We start from the raw sequence: 22,580 nt of genomic DNA, 5'->3' as shown, positions 1-22,580 counted from the left end.
CCCCACTGGACCTCTAGGTTGAAAAATCGTCAATGCAAGTGAATGGGAGAAAATAATTATTTTCTGGTCCCGTTTGAATTTTGCCATGAATGTGAACATATGTTGTCTGTGAATTTTTAATATAATGTTTCGTGTAAAGAATGCTACAATTTAGCGGGTAGAAGTTTGATACGGTTAGACTTTGTGTGAGAGCACTTTGTGGACTACAACTCTTCGCTGCTTTCAGACGGGAATCTGAAGAAAGAACAGCCCATTTGGTTTGAATGGTGACATTTGGGTACAAAACACACAGGCATCTCGATCTGTCTCCGTAGATTATCGCAGCATTAGCACCGTGATTTGACAAGTGGAGGGAAATGTGTTATGGGGTGACGTCACATAGGCGACATGTAGTCTTTCTCGTTATGTCTTTTCCACAACTGCTAGCCGAAGAATCATACAATATACTGTCAAACTCGTAACATGAAAAATTATATAAAAAATTCACAGACAACATATGTTCACATTCATGGCACAATTCAAACGGGACCAGAAAATAATTATTTTCTCACATTTACTTGCATTGACGATTTTTCAACCTAGAGGTCCAGTGGGGTTTTACGGATGGGCGGGACTTACCAGTAGGGATGGGCATGATTAATCGCCGATCGATAATTGATCGTTAAGAATTTCGTCGATCACGTTTATTTGTTATCGATTAAACTAATGCAGGTTGCGTTGCGTAGTGTGAGTCTTGAAGCAATGGAATTAATTTTAGCGCGGAGGTACCTGTGCATCCCGGCAACGTCAGTCCCCTCAGAGCGGGTGTTTTCGGCGGCTGGACTGGCTGTCACCAGGTTGCGGTCGCGTCTGATCCCAGATCATGTCAACATGCTTATCTTTCTCAACAGAAATCAGTAGACTGGTGCAGAAGTTCTATGGGAACTTCATGCGTTTTCTCAGATCGGATAGCTATCTGATTTATCAAAACGATTCCATTTACACCTGGTCACATAAATGTGTTTTTGCTAAACGGATATAAATCCGATCTTGAATTCCCGCACTATAGGCTATGCATATTTAAATTGTTGCACGCCACCGAAAGCAACTGATATGAGCTGCATTTTATTGATCATCAGCGAACATTTCTAAATCAAAGACCGCAACAAGATGCGGCAACAGCCCTGGTAAGATCATTTCGGTTCTTTACTTTTAATGAAGATGATTGTGTGTTGATGAATGACTTTCACTTTGATTTGCGATAGTTTGCACGTTGGCTTGATGATGCTCATCTGTGGTGATGCGTGTTGAAGTAGCGTCGTCATATCTGGCTATAACATGACATATAGCCTATAACACGCTCTCACACGTTTATTTCTTAGCATTTTTGGGATAAGTCAAATTTACATATGTGGTTTCAACAACCAGATGCATTTACTCTTGTCCAGTTTCGTCTGGAATGCGTCTCAGATCTCCTCCTGAAGTGGTTTGAGCGATCGGATTTAAATCCGTCTCGAATGCGTTTCGGAGGGCATTTACATTTGGTCTTTTCACGATCGGATAGCTATCCGATCACAGAAACCGGATGAAGTGGCCATGGGTCTCTGTTTAAGAACGCCGGCTCGCAGCTGCAGGTTCCGCTGTTTTAGAGCACCGCAGGGCATATCTTCAAGTCTACCGAACGTCCAGGTTCACTGCCACAAGTTGATCTTCTTGTAATAAAGATCTCATCGAGGACAAACAAACTGTATTTTTGTATTTTCATTGCATTTTTAATTTATAAAAAGTTAAAGAAATAATGAATTTCAATATAAAAATATTAATGATTAATCGACAGTCGATCGTTAATTCTCCCGACGATCGACTAAGAAAATTTAATTCGAATGCCCATCCCTACTTACCAGCTCTATCAGCATCACAATAGAACGCCGGAAGTAGCCGCGAAAAATTGCTGAAGCAGTGTACTGCGTCTTCTGGTTATTGCGTTCACCATCATAGATATTATATAGAGACATGTTCACCATGGCTGCCTGTTAATTATCACTGGACTACTTCGCTCTCGCATCTCCCAAAAGTTTCTTTTTTTTAGTTTTCTTGATTCCATTTTAATGCTTTAATTAAATTGTTATAACCAATTATTTAAAATGTAACGTTAATGATTTAAGCAAAACTTTCTTCAAAGGTTAAACCAAACCTTTATTTTGACGGGTTGCCGTGTAGACCTCGGAGTCTCTGTGTTTTATGGTATGACGATAGTTTTTCCTCAAATGAAGCTAAAATGCTGCTGAAGTGACTCTCGGAGCGGCTGTGTTGATGAAGTGCATTAAAGGGGTGATGAACTGAGAAATCAAAATTTCCTTGAGCTTTTGACATATAAGAGATCATCATACTATAATAATATCCTGTAAGTTTCAGAACTGAAAACTACCTTGTTAGTCCAATAAAAGCTTTTATAGACATCAGGCTCAGCAAACGACTCGTTTTTCAAAGTGGGGAACTATGACGTCAAAGAGGATAAAACACCGCCTCCACAAAAGAAGATCAACGCCTACTTCAACACGGCCTGTTTAGCCCCGCCCACCGATTCGCCCAAACATGCTTGACATGATAATTGCTAAACCGGATCGAGCTACTTCCAAGCAATAAACATGCTGTTGACTAAATATTGTGCAGTGCCTGTTTGTGGAAGAAGACAGTCTGCATAAGCTTCCTTCGGGTTCCAGCATGGTTAAACTTTATTAAATCAGTCAATCACAATTCCCCGACGGATCTGCCAGCAACATGTAAGTAACCATGTGTACTCTAATGCCTGATCCGCGATCAGTGATTTCGGTGTAATTATTCAAGTTCAGATATTTCTCTTAAAATCGTTCAATACTGTTTATGCATCAGTGACTAAACGATCAACTTCACATAATTTCTCGTAGTATTATGAAAATAATCTTTTTTAAACTGTTATTAAATTATATACAGAAAGCGATCAAAGAACGATCCCCTTCCAATCGCCCAAGCTGTCAATCAAACAGCACAGCGCGAGCCGCGAGAGCTTATCTGGACACTTACCAAACTCGTGATGAAATAATGACACTTAGACTACACAACGAAGCTCTTACTGTGTACTCACATCGTGTTTGCATTGTGATTTGGTGTAAGCATTTGTGAGAGTGCGAAAATTGCGTTGCGATGATAAGATCTTTATTCACACGATCAACAGACTGTCTGTCATCTGCTCAGTGCTCATCATGCTGCAACCTTTCATGTGATGGAATAGATTTAAATATAATGCTTTAAATGATACTTTTCACGATTTGCTAATCTCGATAGCTGTAATAGTAAAAACGTAGTAAAAGTTTTCTAGAGAGTTCATGTAATACTAGCTATTTCATATGCAAGTCTGAAAATCTGAAGCTGAAATCAGGCTTGGAAAAATGGCTTTTATTTATAAATTATGACAATTTTTTATGTAAAAATCATACTAACATTATAAGGGCACCCCAGGCAACATTATAAAATAATAAAACAATCCAGTTCATGACCCCTTTAATGTCCTCATATAGGCTGAAAACATCGCAAACGTCGTGCGTGCCTCAGTGTGTGTGTGTGGTAAATGAAACAGCGCGTCTGTGCCATTCATTCACAGAGACATGCAGAACATGCATGATTCCTATTTAAATAGTCTTTATGCGGTTTAATATTGACAGACATTGGTCTATATCGCGATTTTATTTAAGTTTACTGACCTACGTTTTATCTAAAGGTAACTAAGTAACCATTTATCAGTAACCAGTTAACATTATAAGTGAACCTCAAGGAACATATTAAAATCACACGACCCCTTTATTTATAAGTAGTTTGTAGCGAGATTGTAGGAGGAGATATCAACCTGTTTTCCTGCTTATATCCATCCTCCTCATCCAGTGTGGTTTCATTCCTTACCCAGTAAACATGACAGTCATCGCACACAAAGACGACAGAACATACGAGGATCAGTTCTGTGCCTGAGAAACAAGAGCAATCAGGGCTTTCAGATTTTACATTGACATTAAATCTTTCCAGAGTTCATTACTATGAAAACTTGCTGTAACTTTTGGGTGCATAAAAACACACCAACATTATAAAAGGACCTCAAGGTGGGAAATTAAATAATTATGAATTATTTGACTCCTTAACACACAAAACATATTTGAATTGTCGAGGAAACTGTTTTTTTTTAATGAAATACACAATTAGGGTCGTGAACATAATAAATAATATATAATAAAATAATGAATAATAAAAAAAATATATTTTATGTCATCAGATTCTCAACTACCCTCCGGGATTATTACCGCAAACTAAAAATATTAAAGAACATTTGTGTTAATTGAAATAAAGCTGAAATAAAATAAAATAAAATGTAAATATTAGTTGGAAAATTTTTAACTAAATGAAATTTAGAAATGTTGCTTTGGCAATAAACTGAAATAAGTTGAAGTTGAAGCACTCAAATTATTAACTGGAAATCAATAAAAACTAAATTGAAATAAAAATGTATTAAACCTAAATAAAAATAATAATTTTTTGTCATTTCCTTATTAGTCCAGTCATTTTAAGCCAAAATGGGGGTCAACCTTGAACAAATTGCAACAGAAGCAAACTCAACTGATTTTGTATCCTCAATATGTCCTGAGTTTGGGAAAAAAAAAACAACAGAAGAATCCCATTAGGGGAAAGTTTGGAAAAAGACCCAAATATATCCTATTCATATGCATCCTTTTTCTTACGTGAATAGGGTAAAAATTTTAGCCTAACCTTTAGATATCACCATGAAAATTACTGAGTTGATTACTTGCATCAAGACAAACAAAAAATGTATTACAAGTTTTTTTAAATTGTTTGTTAACATGAACAAACAGTGCATAATCTAATTACATATGTGCTAATTTGCATAAATACCACAACAGATCTAAACATTGGGTAAAGCCAGGAGAAAATGTCTTGTTGAATCTTGACATTTTCTCCTGGCTTTATCCAATGTTTAGATCTGTTGTGGTATTTATGCAAATTAGCACATACGTAATTAGATTATGCACTGTTTGTCCATGTTAACAAACAATTTTAAAAAACTCATAATACATTTTTTGTTTGTCTTTTTGTAAGTAATCAACTCAGTAATTTTCATGGTGATATCTAAAGGTTAAAATTTTTACCCTATTCACATAAAAAAAAGGCTATATTTGGGTCTTTTTCCAAACTTTCCCCTAATGGGATTCTTCAGGGATTTTCCTTACTCAGGACATATTGAGGATATAAAATCAGTTGAGTTTGCTTCTGTTGCAATTTGTTTAACCTTTTTTCATAAAATGACTGGACTATATGTGCTTTTGTCATTTTATTAAAGTAAAATTAACATGAAAACTAAAAATATAAAAATAAAAGGAAATTCAAAATAAATAAGAAACAAGCTAGAACGAAAACCTCTGAGGGTTTTATATTTAAATATTTAAAATACTGTTTATAATATTCACATTTTGAGAAAAAACAATGTTTAATAAAATAGTTTAAAAAAAATCATAGCCGTGTTTTGGTAACACTTTGCAATAAGGTCTCATTAGTTAATTTAACTAACAGAAACTAACAGTGTGCAATATATTGTTTACAACATTTAATAATATTTGTCAATGTTATTTAATAAAAATACACGTTAATTCTTTGTTCATGTTAACGCATTAGAAAATGTTGAAATTAACATCAACCAAGATTAATACATGCTATAGAAGTATTGTTCATTGTTAGTTCATCTTAACTAATTAATGAAACCTTATTGCAAAGTGACGTCCTTTTTATTAATAGTGTGATTTATGATGGTTTAAGAGATTTGAACCCATTCCTCACCCACATCAGTGATCACGATGGAGTTATTGATGGGAAGTTGAAACTGTGGAGGATTGCTGGGGGACGGATCTATGAACAAGAGTTAGTGTGTTAGAAACGAACTTCTAGCTCAGAGGACAGGACCAAATGAGGAATACATACCTATGATGGTCAGTCTGCGAGATCCAGAGGTGTTGTGTTTTAACCCATTGTGCTCCCAGGTGCAAACGCAGGTGTAAATACCCTCGCTTTCTTTCGACGAGTCATGGATACGTAAAACATTTTTAAACTCTTGGTTTGGAATAAGAGCGAAATTCTGCCAAAGAGAAAAGATTGGGCCAATAATAGGCTATTGCATTCATGAACACACTGTTAAGGAGTAGAATAGATGTAAACAAGTGTAATCCACTTCCACGATCAGTTAAATTGCAGCAACTGTAATTATAATTTCAAAAGTTGCACATGTGTAATTCACATTTCATATGCAAAGATGTCACCCAATCAGAACAGTGGGTGTTTATGATGACATCTTAAAGGAGACACGCCCCTTTAAACTGAGCTTTCAAAAACAGCAGATTTGTTTCTAAATTATTACTGTTTTTCATGTACAAATCTTACCAATATTATAAGTGGACCTCGGGGAACAAGTAGCCTATGTGAAGTATATGAACAGATGAAAAACAGCCTATTTTTGTAGTATTGGTTTTTTCTTTTTTTTTTTTTTTTCTATTATCGTCTAATTTCTATGGAAGCTTGTTTCCGCCACTGAGTAAAACATTTTAAAAGATAATTGCGACTTTTTCTCGCAATTGTGACTTTATATCACGCAATTCTGACTTTATAATACGCAATTGGGAGTTATAAAGTCAGAATTGCATGATATAAAGTCGCAATTGCGTGTTATAAAGTCAGAATTGTGAGATATAAACTATTCTGAGGTAAAAAAAAAAAAAAAAAAAAAAGTCTGTCTTTTTTCCCCCCTTAGAATTGGACTTTATATCTCACAATTGTGAGTTTATATCTCACAATTCTGAGAAAAGATGTCAGAATTGCGAGATATAAACTCGCAATTAAAGCTGCAAGCAGCGATGAAAGGGCCCTCGCACCCGTGCCATCAACACTCGGTGGCTTTAGGAAGACAGAGCATGGTTGGGAAATGTACATTTAAGGAGGTATATATAGTAAGAGTATGTCAAAGTCAGTTACAAAATGTTTTGTATAATGGTGATAATAGCATGCTTCATGACTCAGCTAAGTGTTGCTAGCATGTTTAGTCTGTTTCTAGCATGCTTAGTACACAATAATTATGTGGTTAGTACTGCATTACTGTGTTAACCATGTCAGTTTCTGTTGCCAGTAGGTGGCGTTATGACTATAACTGAATATGAGCATGGATGTGTGTTCAGGACAGAACTCTTATCAAACTTGTGAAGTTTGGTGCAAATTGGACATTGCCTTCTTGAGTAACAACAAAGTCATGTTTCATTGAATTAGCATTCTTTAGCACTTAGCTAAGCATTACTAGCATGTTTTAATATGTTTCTAGCATGTTTAGAACTCAATGGCATTTTTAACATGTTGCTAGAACGGCATCAACGTGTTAAACATGTCACTTCCTGTTGCCAGTAGGTGGCGCTATTACTATAACTGAACATTCTCATGTAGATGTGTTCAGGCCATGACTCTTATCAAAAGTGTGAAGTTTGGGGCAGATTGGACATTCCATGCCTGAGTTACAGCAAATTCCTATTTAATTGCAATAATAGCATGCTTTAGCACTTAGCTAAGAGTTTGCTAGCATGTTTTAGCATGTTTCTAGTATGTTGTTAGCATGTTTAACACTTGCTGGCACTTTTTTATATGTTATTAGGAGTCCATAACAGTGTTAAACATGTCACTTCCTGTTGCCAGCAGGTGGCGCTATTACTGTAACTGAATATAAGCATGGTCATGTGTTCAGGACAGAACGCTTATCAAAAGTGTGAAGTTTGGGGCAGATTGGACATTCCATGCCTGAGTTACAGCAAATTCATATTTAATTGCAGTAATATCATTCTTTAGCACTTAGCTAAGTGTTTGCTAGTATGTTTTATTATGTCTCTAGTATGTTGGTAGGATGTTTAGCATCTACTGGCATTTTTTTATATGTTATTAGGAGTCAAGAACAGTGTTAAACGTCACTTCCTGTTGCCAGCAGGTGGCGCTATGACTATAACTAAATATGAGCATGGACATGTGTTCAAGAGATAACTCTTATCAAACATGTGAAGTTTGGGGTAGATTGTACATTGCCTTCTTGAGTAACAACAAAGTCCTGTTTCATTGAATTAGCATGCTTTAGCACTTAGCTAAGTATTGCTAGCATGTTTTAATATGTTTCTAGCATGTTTAGAACTCAATGGCATTTTTAACATGTTGCTAGAACGGCATCAACGTGTTAAACATGTCACTTCCTGTTGCCAGTAGGTGGCGCTATTACTATAACTGAATTTGAGCATAGACATGTGTTCAGGCCATGATTCTTATCAAACGTGTGAAGTTTAGGGCAGATTGGACATTCCATGCCTGAGTTACAGCAAATTCCTATTTAATTGCAGTAATAGCATGCTTTAGCACTTAACTAAGTGTTTGCTAGCATGTTTCTAGTATGTTGCTAACCTGTTTAGCACTTGCTGGCTCTTTTTTATATGTTATTAGGAGACCACAACAGTGTTAAACATGTCACTTCCTGTTGACAGCAGGTGGCGCTATTACTATAACTGAATATTCTCATGTAGATGTGTTCAGGCCATGACTCTTATCAAACGTGTGAAATTTGGGGCAGATTGGACATTCCATGCCTGTGTTACAGCAAATTCCTATTTAATTGCAGCATTTGCATGCTTTAGCACTTAGCTAAGTGTTTGCTAGCATGTTTTAGCATGTTTCTAGTATGTTGTTAGCATGTTTAGCACTTGCTGGCACTTTTTTATATGTTTTTATATGTCCACAACAGTGTTTAACATGTCACTTCCTGTTGCCAGCAGGTGGCACTATGACTGTAACTGAATATGAGCATGGTCATGTGTTCAGGATAGAACGTTTATTAAAAGTGTGAAGTTTGGCGCAGATTGGACATTGCCTTCTTGAGTAACAACAACATCCTGTTTCATTGAATTAGCATGCTTTAGCACTTAGCTAAGTATTGCTAGCATGTTTTAACATGTTTCTAGCATGTTTAGAAGTCAATGGCATTTTTAACATGTTGCTAGAATGGCATCAACGTGTTAAACATGACACTTCCTGTTACCAGTAGGTGGCGCTATTACTATAACTGAATATTCTCATGTAGATGTGTTCAGTACAGAACGCTTATCAAAAGTGTGAAGTTTGGGGCAGATTGGACATTCCATGCCTGAGTTACAGCAAATTCCTATTTAATTGCAATAATAGCATGCTTTAGCACTTAGCTAAGAGTTTGCTAGCATGTTTTAGCATGCTTCTAGTATGTTGTTAGCATGTTTAGCACTTGCTGGCACTTTTTTATATGTTATTAGGAGTCCATAACAGTGTTAAACATGTCACTTCCTGTTGCCAGCAGGTGGCGCTATGACTATAACTGAATATGAGCATGGTCATGTGTTCAGGACAGAACTCTTATCAAACGTGTGAAGTTTGGGGCAGATTGGACATTCCATGCCTGAGTTACAACAACTTCCTGTTTCATGGCGAAACATCGAAATTTATCAGGCCGCCGAGGACCCGCCCTTTGACGAAAACTCAAGATCTTCGCAATTTAACGTCGCAAAGGCCTTAAGATTACACTCACCAAATTTGAAGATGATCAGATTAAAACTGTAGGAGGAGTTCGTTAAAGTACGAGGCCTGAAAATGGCAAAAACTGCACAAAAATCTGAGAGGAAGTTCAAAATGGCTGACTTCCTGTTGTGTTTAGGGCTATGCTCCAAGAGACTTTTTTGTAGGTATTAGGTCATTACATGTATGTACCGAATTTCGTGCACGTACGTGGAACGTTGCGGGAGGCGCACTCCGTTGAAATTTTATAGGTGGCGCTATCGAGCCATTTTGCCCCGTCCAATTCTGAAACCTATATCAGATGTAAATTTTCGCCAGTTCTGATGCGTGTGCAAAGTTTTGTGAGTTTTCGAGCATGTTTAGGCCCTCAAAAATGCAATTAAATGCGGAGAAGAATAATAATAATAATAAATATAGCTGCGAGCAGCGATTACGGGCCCAAGCCGGTGGCACCGCAATCCTGGTGCCAGGGTGGCGGTGCCGGCGGCTTTGGCCCTCCATCGCTGCTCGCAGCTATATTTATATTTTTATATATATATATATATATATATATATATATATATATATATATATATATATATACACACACACACACACATACATATATATATACACACACACACACACATACATACATACATATATATATATATATATATATATATAAATAAATTTAAGGGACAAGACACAGATAATTTTACTTGCCTGACCTAATTAGAACAAAGAAAAAAATAAAATAATAAGTAGGGGATCACTAAATCGAGAGAATTATTCTGATTTTATGATACACTCAAAATATTCCACAACAAATCCTTTAAATGTAATGATATTCAGAAAGGAACAAGAATAAAAAATTAAAAATAAACTATAAACAAAGCCAAAACGAAAAAATAAATATAATAAAAAAAAATAATTTCAAGCACTCCATGGCATGATTTATTTATTTTTTGGACTAAAACATTCTGGCTTTTTTTAAACTCAAACATAATTCTTAAATTGAATAATAATAATAATAAAAGAATAAAATGGGTTTATTTCTGATTTCGTTGAAATCGCTCGCTCTCCGTACCTAACTTTTCCTGAATACAATCACTATTGACACTGTGACATTGATTTCATACAACAGGTTATTAACAGTTAAAATGAAGTCATTTACATTTTAGATGCAATATTGACTGTTTTTGTTCTGTTTCAGCAGCGGAAATAGTTAAACAAAGATCACAGAAGAACGCATCTCACAGGAACGTGTTTTCTCATAACTGAATGATTCAGCATTTTGAACGAATTGGTTGACTCAAAGATTGAATGATCAATCCATAAACATCTGTTTATGTTTATGGATTGGATGTTTATGGATCCATGTTTATGGATCTGTATGTTATGGATTACGAATCATTTGAACGAATGAATCAATGACTCGCTCATTAAGACGGTCACTTGGCGACATCTAATGGCGGTTTAGTGTTGTTTAAAAGCATAATTCTTTCCAACGTGTGTGTGATTTGTGTGTGCACCATCATAAATGTCCGTGCGGACGTCCGTATTTTTCTTTCACTTTTATATTAGCGATACAAAAGCACCCGCTCGTGTCACACACGTCGATTAACCGGTGGGAAAATATCCTCAGACACATACCTAATAAATGTATATTTAAATACATTATTGGCCTAGCTGGTAAAAAGTTTTATATATTATTTTGATGTCCTTTTGGACACAAGAGGGCAGTATAGCCCTATGTATGACTTGAATTTTTTTTTTACTTTACTGTTTTAAAATTTAGAATAAAATTAGAATAAAATTCTTTTTAAAAACAGAATAAAATGGGTTTAGTTGTGATATTTGTATACTTTTATATAGAAATAAATGGTATAAAATTACATTTTTAGAAGATTTGAGGCTTTTAGTGCCTTTTGGAGGCTGATTTTGCAAAAAATCCACATTCAAACCAAAATATCTGACTTCCTGATGGTCGGAGCTAATGACTTTAAATTAGAAAGTTGTCCGGGTCGATGAGATCAACATACGTACTGAGTTGTGCTACTGTAGGTAAAACAACCCCCCCAACTTTTGTCAAAAGCATTTTGAAAGTGACACATTTCCTGCTGCCAGTTGGTGGCGCTATAACTTTGACACACAATAGTTACATCCATCTGATCGGCCTCTTACCATGAACAAACTGCTGAAGTTTCATCAAGATCAGTTAATGTATGCATTAGTTATAACACTTCGTTTTTCTCTTTTCTCGCCATTAATTCGTTTCCTCGCCACAGCCAAACCGTTCGAGATATCAAAAATCCGTCCGCAATTTAGCATCATCAATGTCTTGACTTCACGCTGACCGAGTTTGGAGGCGAATCGATGTATTTCCTAGGAGGAGTACATTAAATTCCACAGCAAGCGTTTCCAAACAACCCTAAATAGCCGACTTCCTGTTGGGCTGGCGTAAAACTTAGAGCACGAAAGTTGTTCGGCCCGATGAGATCTATATGTGTACCGAGTTTCAAATTAATTCATGCAAGCGTGTTTGATATATGGACCAAGTTTTAGAACCCCGTTCAAGGGGGCGCTGTTGAGCCCCCCTACCACGCCCGGCTACCAGATTCAGCCCCGCCCTGATGGCCGCGGGTTCTGACCTGTGTGCAAAGTTTCAAGAGTTTTCGAGCACGTTTAGGGACCCAAAAGCCCCAGAAACCTTGAAAAACAAATGAAAAAGTAAATATCACTCAACTGACAAATCACCCCCACCCCTCACACACTCAGAGACAGAGAGAGAGAGAAATTTCTCCAAAAAATCACATTCAAACCAAAATATCTGACTTTCTGTTGCTTTGAGCTAATAAGTGTAAATTAGAAAGTTGTCCGGCTCGATAAGAACAATATACATACCAAGTTTTGTGATTCTAGGTAAAACTAAGCCCCCATTTTTGACTAAAGGTGGCGCTACTGAGCCCCTCACCATGCCCGTTTCTGAAACTTTGCCCATGTCTACTGGATAATAAGTGTGATGTGTCTGTCGAGTTTCATGCAATTTCAAGTATGTTAAGAGTCTCAAAAGCATCAAAAAAGAATATTAAAGTTTGATGCGTTGCCATGGCAACAGTATCTAAGATATCAATAATCCTTTCACAGGTCTACATCTGCCGTGTGTCTACATCATACACATAAAGTTTGAAGCAAATCAGGTAAAAATAAGAGAGTGATTTCAAAGCATTTTGAAAGTGACACACTTCCTGCTGCCAGTTGGTGGCGCTATAACTTTGACTCACAATAATCACATCCTTGTGTTCGGCCTCTGAAAACGAACACACTGCTGAAGTTTCATCAAGATCAGATAATGTATGCTGAAGTTATAACACACTTCCTGTGTCCCTTATTCGCCATAAATTTGTTTCCTTGCCACGGCCAAACCGTTCGAGATATCAAAAATCCGTCCGCAATTTAGCATCCTCAATGTCTTGACTTCATGCTGACCGAGTTTGGAGGCGATTGGATGAATTCTCTAGGAGGAGTACATTAAATTCCACAGCATGCGTTTCAAAACAACCCATAATAGCCGACTTCCTGTTGGGCTGGCGTAAAAAGTAAAAGTACGAAAGTTGTTCGACCCGATGAGATCTATATGTGTACCGAGTTTCATATTATTACATGCAAGCGTGTCTGATTTATGGACCAAGTTTTCGGACCCCGTTCAAGGGGGCGCTGTCGAGCCACCCTGCCACGCCCGGGTACCAGCTTCAGCCCAGCCCTGATGGCCACGAGTTCTGACCCGTGTGCAAAGTTTCAAGAGTTTTCGAGCACGTTAAGGGTCTCAAAAGTGCCCGAAAGGTTGACAGAAAAATAAGAATAATAATAAATATAGCTGCGAGCAGCGATTGCGGGCCCAAGCCGGTGGCACCGCCACCCTGGTGCATTTAGTTGCACTAAAGGCACCGGGGTGGCGGTGTCACCGGCTTGGGCCCTCCATCGCTGCTCGCAGCTATATTTATATATATATATATATATATATATATATATATATATATATAAATGTAATATATATATATATATATATATATCGGACAAGTAATATTCTCTGTCTTGTCACTTTAAAATATATATATATATAAAATTCAGAGGCCGATTTTGCAAATAAATCCACATTCAAACCAAAATATCTGACTTCCTGTTGGTCAGAGCTAATTACTGTAAAATAGAAACTTGTCCGGCTCGATGAGACCAATATATGTACTGATTTTTGTAACTGTGGGTAAAAGTAACCCCCCATTTTGCCAAAAGCATTTTGAAAGTGACACAGTTCTTGTTGCCAGTTGGTGGCGCTATAACTTTGACTCACAATAGTTGCATCCATCTGACCGGCCTCTTACCACGAACACACTACTGAAGTTTCATCAAGATCAGTTAATGTGTGCAGAAGTTATAACACTTCGTGTCTCTCTTTTCTCGCCATAAATTCGTTTCCTCGCCACGGCCAAACCGTTCGAGATATCAAAAATCCGTCCGCAATTTAGCATCCTCAAAGTCTTGACTTCATGCACACCGAGTTTGGTGGGGATGGGATGAATTTTCTAGGAGGAGTATTTCACATTCCACAGCAAGCGTTCTCCAAACAACCCATAATAGCCGACTTCCTGTTGGGCTGGCGTGAAACTTGACCAGGGAAAAGTTGTTTGGCCCGATGAGATCTATATGTGTACCGAATTTCATATTAATTCATGCAAGCGTGTTTGATATATGTACCAAGTTTTCAGACCCCGTTCAAGGGGGCGCCGTTGAGCCCCCCTGCCACACCCGTTTCTGAAACTTTTCACATGTCTACTGGCTAATAAGTGTGATGTATCTGTTGAGTTTCATCCAATTTCAAGTATGCTAAGAGTCTCAAAAGCATCCGAAAAGAATATTAAAGTTTGATGCGTTGCCACGGCAACAGTATCTAAGATATCAATAATCCTTTCACAGGTCTACATCTGCCATGTGTTTAAATTATACACATAAAGTTTGAAGCAAATCGGGTAAAAATAAGACGGTGATTTCAAAGCATTTTGAAAGTGACACACTTCCTGCTGCCAGTTGGTGGCGCTATAACTCTGACTCACAATAGTCACATCAATGTGATCGGCCTCTTACAATGAACACACTGCTGAAGTTTCATCAAGATCAGTTAATGTATGCAGAAGTTATAACACACTTCCTGTTTCCATTATTCGCCATAAATTAGTTATCTCGCCACGGCCAAACCATTCGAGATATCAAAAATCCCCTGGCAATTTTTCATCCTCAATGTCTTGACTTCATGCTGACCGAGTTTGGAGGCGATTGGATGAATTCCCTAGGAGGAGTATTTCACATTCCATTGCATGCGTTTTCCAAACAACGTATAATAACTGACTTCCTGTTGGGCTTTTGTAAAACTTAGAGCACGAAAGTTGTTCGGCCCGATGAGATCTATATGTGTACTGAGTTTCATATTATTACATGCAAGCGTGTTTGATATATGGACCAAGATTTCGGACCCCATTCCAGGGGGCGCTGTCGAGCCCCCCTGCCACGCCCGGGTACCAGCTTCAGCCCGGCCCTGATGGCCGTGGGTTCTGACCTGTGTGCAAAGTTTCAAGAGTTTTCGAGCATGTTAAGGGCCCCAAAAGCCCCTGAAACCTTGAAAAACAAAGATTAAATGGAATACACAAATCCCCCCCCCCCCACACACACACACACAGACACACAGAGAGAGAGAGAAAATTCTCCAGAAAATCCACATTCAAACCAAAATATCTGACTTCCTGTGGGTCTGAGGTTATGACTGTAAATTAGAAAGGTGTCCTGCTTGATGAGAACAATACACCTACCAAGTTTTGTGATTCTAGGAAAAACTAAGCCCCCATTTTTGACTAAAGGTGGCGCTACTGAGCCATTCCACCACGCCCGTTTCTGAAACTTTGCACATGTCTACTGGATAATAAATGTGATGTGTCTGTCGAGTTTCATGCATTTTCAAGCATGTGAAGAGTCTCAAAAGCATCCGAAAAGAATATTAAAGTTTGATGCGTTGCCACGGCAACAGTATCTAAGATATCAATAATCCTTTCACAGGTCTACATCTGCCGTGTGTCTACATTATACACATAAAGTTTTAAGCAAATCGGGTAAAAATAAGAAAGTGATTTCAAAGCATTTTGAAAGTGACACACTTCCTGTTGCCAGTTGGTGGCGCTATAACTTTGACTCACAAAGGTCACATCCATGTGATCGGCCTCTTACAACGAATACACTGCTGAAGTTTCAGCAAGATCAGATAATGTATGCAGAAGTTTTAATACACTTCCTGTGTCCCATTATTCGCCATAAATTCGTTTCCTCGCCACGGCCAAACCGTTCGAGATATCAAAAATCTGTTCGCAAGAATTCATCCTCAATGTCTTGACTTCATTCACACCGAGTTTGGCGGCGATCGGATGAATTCCCTAGGAGGAGTATTTCACATTCCATTGTATGCGTTTTCCAAACAACGTATAATAACCGACTTCCTGTTGGGCTTTTGTAAAACTTAGAGCACGAAAGTTGTGCGGCCCGATGAGATCTATATGTGTACTGAGTTTCATATTATTACATGCAAGCGTGTTTGATATATGGACCAAGATTTCGGACCCCATTCCAGGGGGCGCTGTCGAGCCCCCCTGCCACGCCCCGGTACCAGCTTCAGCCCGGCCCTGATGGCCGCGGGTTCTGACCTGTGTGCAAAGTTTCAAGAGTTTTTGAGCATGTTAAGGGCCCCAAAAGTGGCAAAAAGGCAAAAAAAAAAATAATGAAGAAAAAAAAAAAAAATAATCCTTACGAAAACAATAGGGCCTTCGCCCTTTCAGGGCTTGGGCCCTAATAATAATAAATAATCCAACCGAAAACAATAGGGCCTTCGCCCTTTCAGGGCTTGGGCCCTAATAAACAGAGCAATTCCAAGAGGGTCCTCACACCATCGGTGCTCGGGCCCTAATTATGTGTTATAAAGTCATAAGTGTTATAAAGTCAGAATTGCGTGATATAAAGTCGCAATTGTGAGAAAAAAAGTCAGAATTCTGACTTTATAAGACGCAATTGCGACTTTATTTCACGCAATTCTGACTTTAGGGTAGAGTGGGGGAAAACGCCCCCCAGCTGTTTTCCCCAAAATAACAACTAGAGGTAGTTAAGATATATTTTTACTGTTGCTATGCACTATGTTGATAACGGGGATATACAAATCTCTATGGAGAAGCTGACACCAGTGACATATTTGAAGAGAAGAGGATTACGTGGTAAATGCTATAATTTTCAGATAGGCCTATTAGTAAACAAGTGTTTAAGAGAATATTGTTCTGCAGCATATTGCAGTGATGTATGATAGATGAATAGTGAAGTCTGTAGTTTGAGATCATAAGTTATTTATAAGGAAAATAATTATATTTAAAAAATTAAACATTTTTTAAAAAAAAAGTCATAGCTTGTGGGGTAAAACAAGCTACTCAACTACGCTGAGGGGTAAAACGGCCCCCATAGTTTCTCTCTATCATAATTACTATAATAACATATTTCAGTCTATCAAATCCTTTGTTTTACACTTAATGTATAACTAAGTGGTAAAATCAAAATATTTGAACAAAACATGAAAAAATTACCTCAAGTGAGCATTAGCTAGCTAGTATGCTAGCACAGTTAGCTCACTGATGGAAGGTAGTTGAATTTGGCTATTTTGGACATTCCTGAAATAAATATTAATGTAAATGTTGATACATTACTTGCCTTTTACTTTTAAAGATTAAAAACTATTGTCTGTTAATTTTGCTGTTGATCTATGAAGCAAACTGGTTGGTAAGAAAGGGGGCATTTTACCCCACCGCTGGGGAAAAACGCCCCCTTTTTACAAACATTTTTAGTCAAAATACTAATTAATTATTAAGGCTGAGCAATTTTAATATTTGGTGAATAACTCCTGCCATAGTCACTCAAAACCGGGATGGCAATTCTAGTCACATTTATGTTTTGTTTCACTGTAATGTCACATTTTCCTTAAGGGGGTCGTTTCCCCCCACTCTACCCATATCTCGCAATTCTGACTTTATATCTGCGAAATAAAGTCAGAATTGCGAGATGTAAACTCGCAATTGTGAGATAAAAAGTCGCAATTATCTCTTAAAATGTTTTATTCTGTGGCGGAAACAAGCTTCCATAAATTTCCTTCAGTGTTATCATTTAGTAAATTATTAGCAATACGAGTGAACAGCTGAATTCACCGTTTGGTTATATTTCTAAAATATAATTTTTTTAAAAGTGGAAAACAGGACATTCGTCACACGTGTAAACCCTGATCAGATTAAATGATGAGATCAGCATCACCTCCTCACTTTAGCTCACTCGTACATTGCAATCATGCTGTCAAATTTCCCACAAACATCAAACTCAACACACCTTATACCAGATGAACGTGGCCTGCTGTTTTTCACACACTGGACATGCGATTACTGACGGCTTTACTTCTGGCACGGATAAGTACAAGAGATCCGTGTGGAACTCCTCATAAACCACGATGTCAGTTTCATATTCAACACATTTGTCCTTTTCTTTCCACCTAAAGGACAAAACAAATAATACTACAGAAAATTATTTCTTCTCTTCATGCTCAGTGTTCTAAGGTTTAAATGCAGAAACTTGAAGCTTGAAGATTTTACTGAAAGCACTTGTTTTGTTTTTCTAAGAAAAATATTATATGCTTCTTTTATTCAGCAAGGACACATTAAATTGATCAAAAGTGACAGTAAAGACATTTATAATGTTACAAAAGGTTTATATTTAAAATAAATGCATCAAAGAATCCCGGAATACAGAATGTATCATGGTTTCCACAAAGATATGAACTGTATTCAACACTGATAATAATCATAAATATTTCTTGAGCATCAAATCATCATATTAGAATGATTTCTGAAGGATCATGTGACACTGAAGACTGGAGTAATGATGCTGAAAATGCAGCTTTGATCACAGGAATATATTATATTTTACTATATATTCACGTAGAAAACATATGTTTTAAATTCTAATAATATTTCACAATTTTTTACTGTATTTGTGACATAATAAATGAAGCCTTGGTGAGCAGAAGAGACTCCTTCAAAAACATTTATTAAAAAAAAATCTTACTGACCCCAAACAGTGTATATTAAATGTTAATAGAACAAGGTTAATTCTTCTTCTGCCAAACACAAAATAATAAGTTTTGGTATATTTCGGCTGTTATATATCTTGGTATGTAGTGCTTGAGTCATATGCAATATATTACTGTTATGATACTGTATATTTTCACAGTATGGAAAACTATATTTGCAACATTTAACAATATCATACAGGTTTGGAACAACATGCATGTGAATAAAGTTTGAATATTGCTTTAGAGCAGGTGTATTGACAGGTGAGTGAAGTGTGTGTGTGTGATCACCAGCGTCCGATGTAGCGTCCCGTGTCGTTCAGGGTCAACCAAAGTATGTATAACCTAGACTGGTGGTAATGCACATGCTTATTCTCGTCCGTCCCGATCTGCTCATCCTGCTTCGTACTGATGAGGGTTCTCCACCAATCACACGAGCTGTTATAGCTGTCTGTATTCGGGCAGGGGAAATACAGGGATTCTCCAGCTCTCACTTTCATTGTTCCCTTATTAACGGTTTTACACTCAACTAATACAAAAAAAGTTAATACAAAAAAAAAAGTTTAAAGCATCTCCTTTTAACCCAGTTAGGAGAAACATTGTCTGAATGCATATATTCAGTCAAATATCCCCTTCAAACAAACAGATCAATAAGTTTATTTTGGACAAGGACTTTTTTCTTCGCCAATTAACCAAAAAGCATCTCAGCTTCGCCATTTATTCCAAAATCTGTCCACTTGTCAACGACCCCATGACAAATGAGCAAATAAATAAATAAAAATAAATAAACAACTTAAAAATATGGCCATTTGTCAACAACCCTAATATCTATTTTTAAAGAAATTTGCAAATAAATAAATAAAAAATCAATCAATCAATAACTTAAAATCCGTCCATTTGTCAACAACTCAGAAATCTATTTTTAAAGAAATGTGCAAATAAATAAATGAATGAATAAATAACTTAAATAAATAATTTAAATCAACCCAAATCATATCTATTTTTAAAGAAATGTGCAAATAAATAATTAAATAATAATGTCAAAAATAATGTCAAAAATCCCAAATATATTTTTAAATAAATAAATAAATAAATTGAAATCTAGCCATTTGTCAACAACCCAAATATTTTTTTTAAAGGGCAAATAAATAAATAAATGAACACATAAATGAATGTCAACCAGTTTTTTTCCATAAAATCAAAAGCATCTCAGCATTTCTATTTAACCTAAAAAAATTAAACAACCAAAAATCTATTATTTTCAAAGAAATGTGCGAATAAATAAATTAATACAAATAAATAACTTAAAATCTGTCCATTTTTACAACAACCCAAATATCTATTTTTAAAAGAAATGTGCAAATTCATAAATAAATAAAAAACAATCAATCAATCTTAAATCTGCATGTCCAATTGTCAAAAAACAATCTATTTTTAAAGATAAGTGCAAATAAATAAATAACTTAAAATCTGTTTGTCAACAACTCAAATATCTATTTTTTTAAGTGATCTATTTTCTAAGTTACCTGTGGAGTTGAATTGATAAGAGGCCAGGACAGATTCTGTCAGGAGCAAAATCATCATCATCATCCTCATCGTCCCTGTAAAGCATTTAATCTCAAAGGCTAAAGTTTCACTTCATATTTGACTATAATGCAACACCATATGACAGATATGCGCTGAGAGCAGCAGCGCTTACATTACCACTCTGATGAAAGAAAAGAAAGTGAGGTACCTTTATGTCTGGATGTGTGGTCGGTTCCAGCGTGCAATAATGGGCTAAGTTGTGAAGCTGATGGCCGAATTATTATTTTCAACTATAGAGTGAGATTGTGGAAAGAGGATGTAATTTACTCAACTCTTTTATCAGGTAATCTTCATTTTATCTCTCTTTCCTGACGTTAAACTTTTGAAAAACAGGAAATCATAAGCAGAGATTAAACTAGTTTTCACGGGTTAAAAGTACAAGACATTTTTTTATTGCATAAACATTTATGCATGTGGCTTTTATCCAAAAGCGTCATTGCATTCAATGCTTCAATAAAGGCTTCAAGTTCACAAAACGCCTCAAATAAATAAATAGATTCCAGTGGTTATTGCTTGTTGAGGCAAACATCTCTATTGTTATTGATCATAAGTGGTTAGAACGAACCCGTTTTATTGATGTGCTGTTACTTTGCTTATTGATGCTCTTAGTGCAACATTTTGTCAGATGATAAAGCAGGTCTAATTCACACAGATGCTGGGTTGTTTCAACCCATGTTTGGGTCAAATATCGACACATTTTGAAACCCAACAGATGAATTTGGTCATTTTTGACACAAACATGAGTTGAAAACCCCCCCCCAGCATTTTTACAACATCTGGAAACATTCTAGCATTCAAAAGTCATTAAAATCAAACCATTTTAAAATGCTGGGTTGTTTTAACCCAAATTTGGGTCAAATATGGACACACCTACATTTTTTAATTATGTTTTTAACCACACGTTTGGGTTTGTCCATATTTGACCCACATTTGGGTTGAAACCACAGCATTTTTTAGATGTTCAGATATTAGTTTAAGAATAGTTGCTTCTTTCAGATATACTGTAGTGGGCAAAAGTGATGTCCGGTCTGGAAAATTAACATCACCCATTATTCAATTTTTTGGTCACACTTTAGTTTAGAGTCCAATTCTCACTATTAAATACAACTTTTGATCCAATAAACTCCTAATTACTGCTTATTAATAGTTATTAAGGTAGTTTAGGGATGTAGAATATGATCAAGACATTAATATGTGCTTTAATAAACAGCCAATATCCTAACATGCATGCTAATAATCAACTAGTTAATACTAAATAAATACTAATTAACTACTAAATTGTTTCCATATTTTTTTCATAAATCTGTTAAAGATGTTGTAAGCATAATGCTTGGAGTCATGCGCAATGAAAAATGACAATGTTTATCCAGGCTGTCATAGAAAGAAATTACTGTATGAGCACATGCAAAAAAAAAAAAAAAAACAAAAAAAAACAAGAGAGAACCAATGGATTATTTATAACTTTTATATATGCATTTGTTTTCATTTTTTGCATAATAAAATAAAACCTGTAGCCGTAGTTCAGCGTTCAGTGCTAGTTCTTCCCTCATAAACAAATATCCCCTCCGGACATCACTTTTGGCCATTACTGTATTATTGTCATTCATTGTTAGAGAAGTTTAGGTGACTGAACTAAGTTTAGGTCACCATGATGACACATGGAAATGAAGCAAGATGAAAACACAAGCCACAAGCTGAGCAAGAGCTTCCTGTTTCCTCTGAAGTGAAGAGAAAGGTTGTCTCCGACAGCTGCGAGACCCGAGACACACACGAGAGGCCTGGTGTTACAGTGACAGTGCTCGTTTACTGCGGCTTAAGCTGTGCGTAGAGATGATGTATAGTGGAAAAACCCCTTCAACTGTGATGTCAATCACTTTAATGCTTATTACTTTCATCAAATGCAATAATTACATGTAATATTAATGTATAAACCATTATTTTGAGGTGTCATTGTTACAGTGTAATTATATATTTAAGTACTGAGTATAGCAACTACATGTACTTACTATAGGGTTAGGGTAGGATTAGGGTTTGGTTGAGGGTTAATTGCATGTAATTATGCATAATTTACTGTTATTACTATGGGAAGTACACGTAACATAACGTCTATATTGTTCCTTAAAATAAACCAATAAATAGGAAAGGATGAAAGTCCCACTGGCGGCTCTTTATTATTGCCTTTTTTTCCTATCAC

The 22,580-nt window shown here is 36.5% G+C and overlaps 1 protein-coding gene across 2 annotated transcripts in view; it reads right to left on the bottom strand.

The window, feature by feature from the left end:
• il1rl1 (interleukin 1 receptor-like 1) overlaps positions 1–22,580 on the bottom strand; it is a 30,083-nt gene that overhangs the window by 4,422 nt on the left and 3,081 nt on the right. The window contains exons 1-7 of one of the 2 annotated variants that reach the window (XM_079881958.1): positions 20,535–20,614; positions 20,326–20,400; positions 19,091–19,328; positions 18,064–18,223; positions 5,995–6,148; positions 5,854–5,922; positions 3,863–3,977 (exon numbers count right to left, since the gene is read on the bottom strand). In XM_079881958.1, the coding sequence (XP_079738084.1) occupies positions 3,863–3,977; positions 5,854–5,922; positions 5,995–6,148; positions 18,064–18,223; positions 19,091–19,328; positions 20,326–20,395 (806 nt within the window). In that variant the 5' untranslated portion in view covers positions 20,396–20,400; positions 20,535–20,614. Of the gene's footprint in view, positions 1–3,862; positions 3,978–5,853; positions 5,923–5,994; positions 6,149–18,063; positions 18,224–19,090; positions 19,329–20,325; positions 20,401–20,534; positions 20,615–22,580 lie in introns of those variants that run through there. The other variant, XM_079881957.1, reaches the window with a different exon arrangement.

The sequence above is a fragment of the Squalius cephalus genome (assembly GCF_949319135.1).
Source record: "Squalius cephalus genome assembly, chromosome: 9".
Classification (NCBI taxonomy): Eukaryota; Metazoa; Chordata; class Actinopteri; order Cypriniformes; family Leuciscidae; genus Squalius; species Squalius cephalus.
This window is presented reverse-complemented; position numbering and strand designations above follow the sequence as displayed.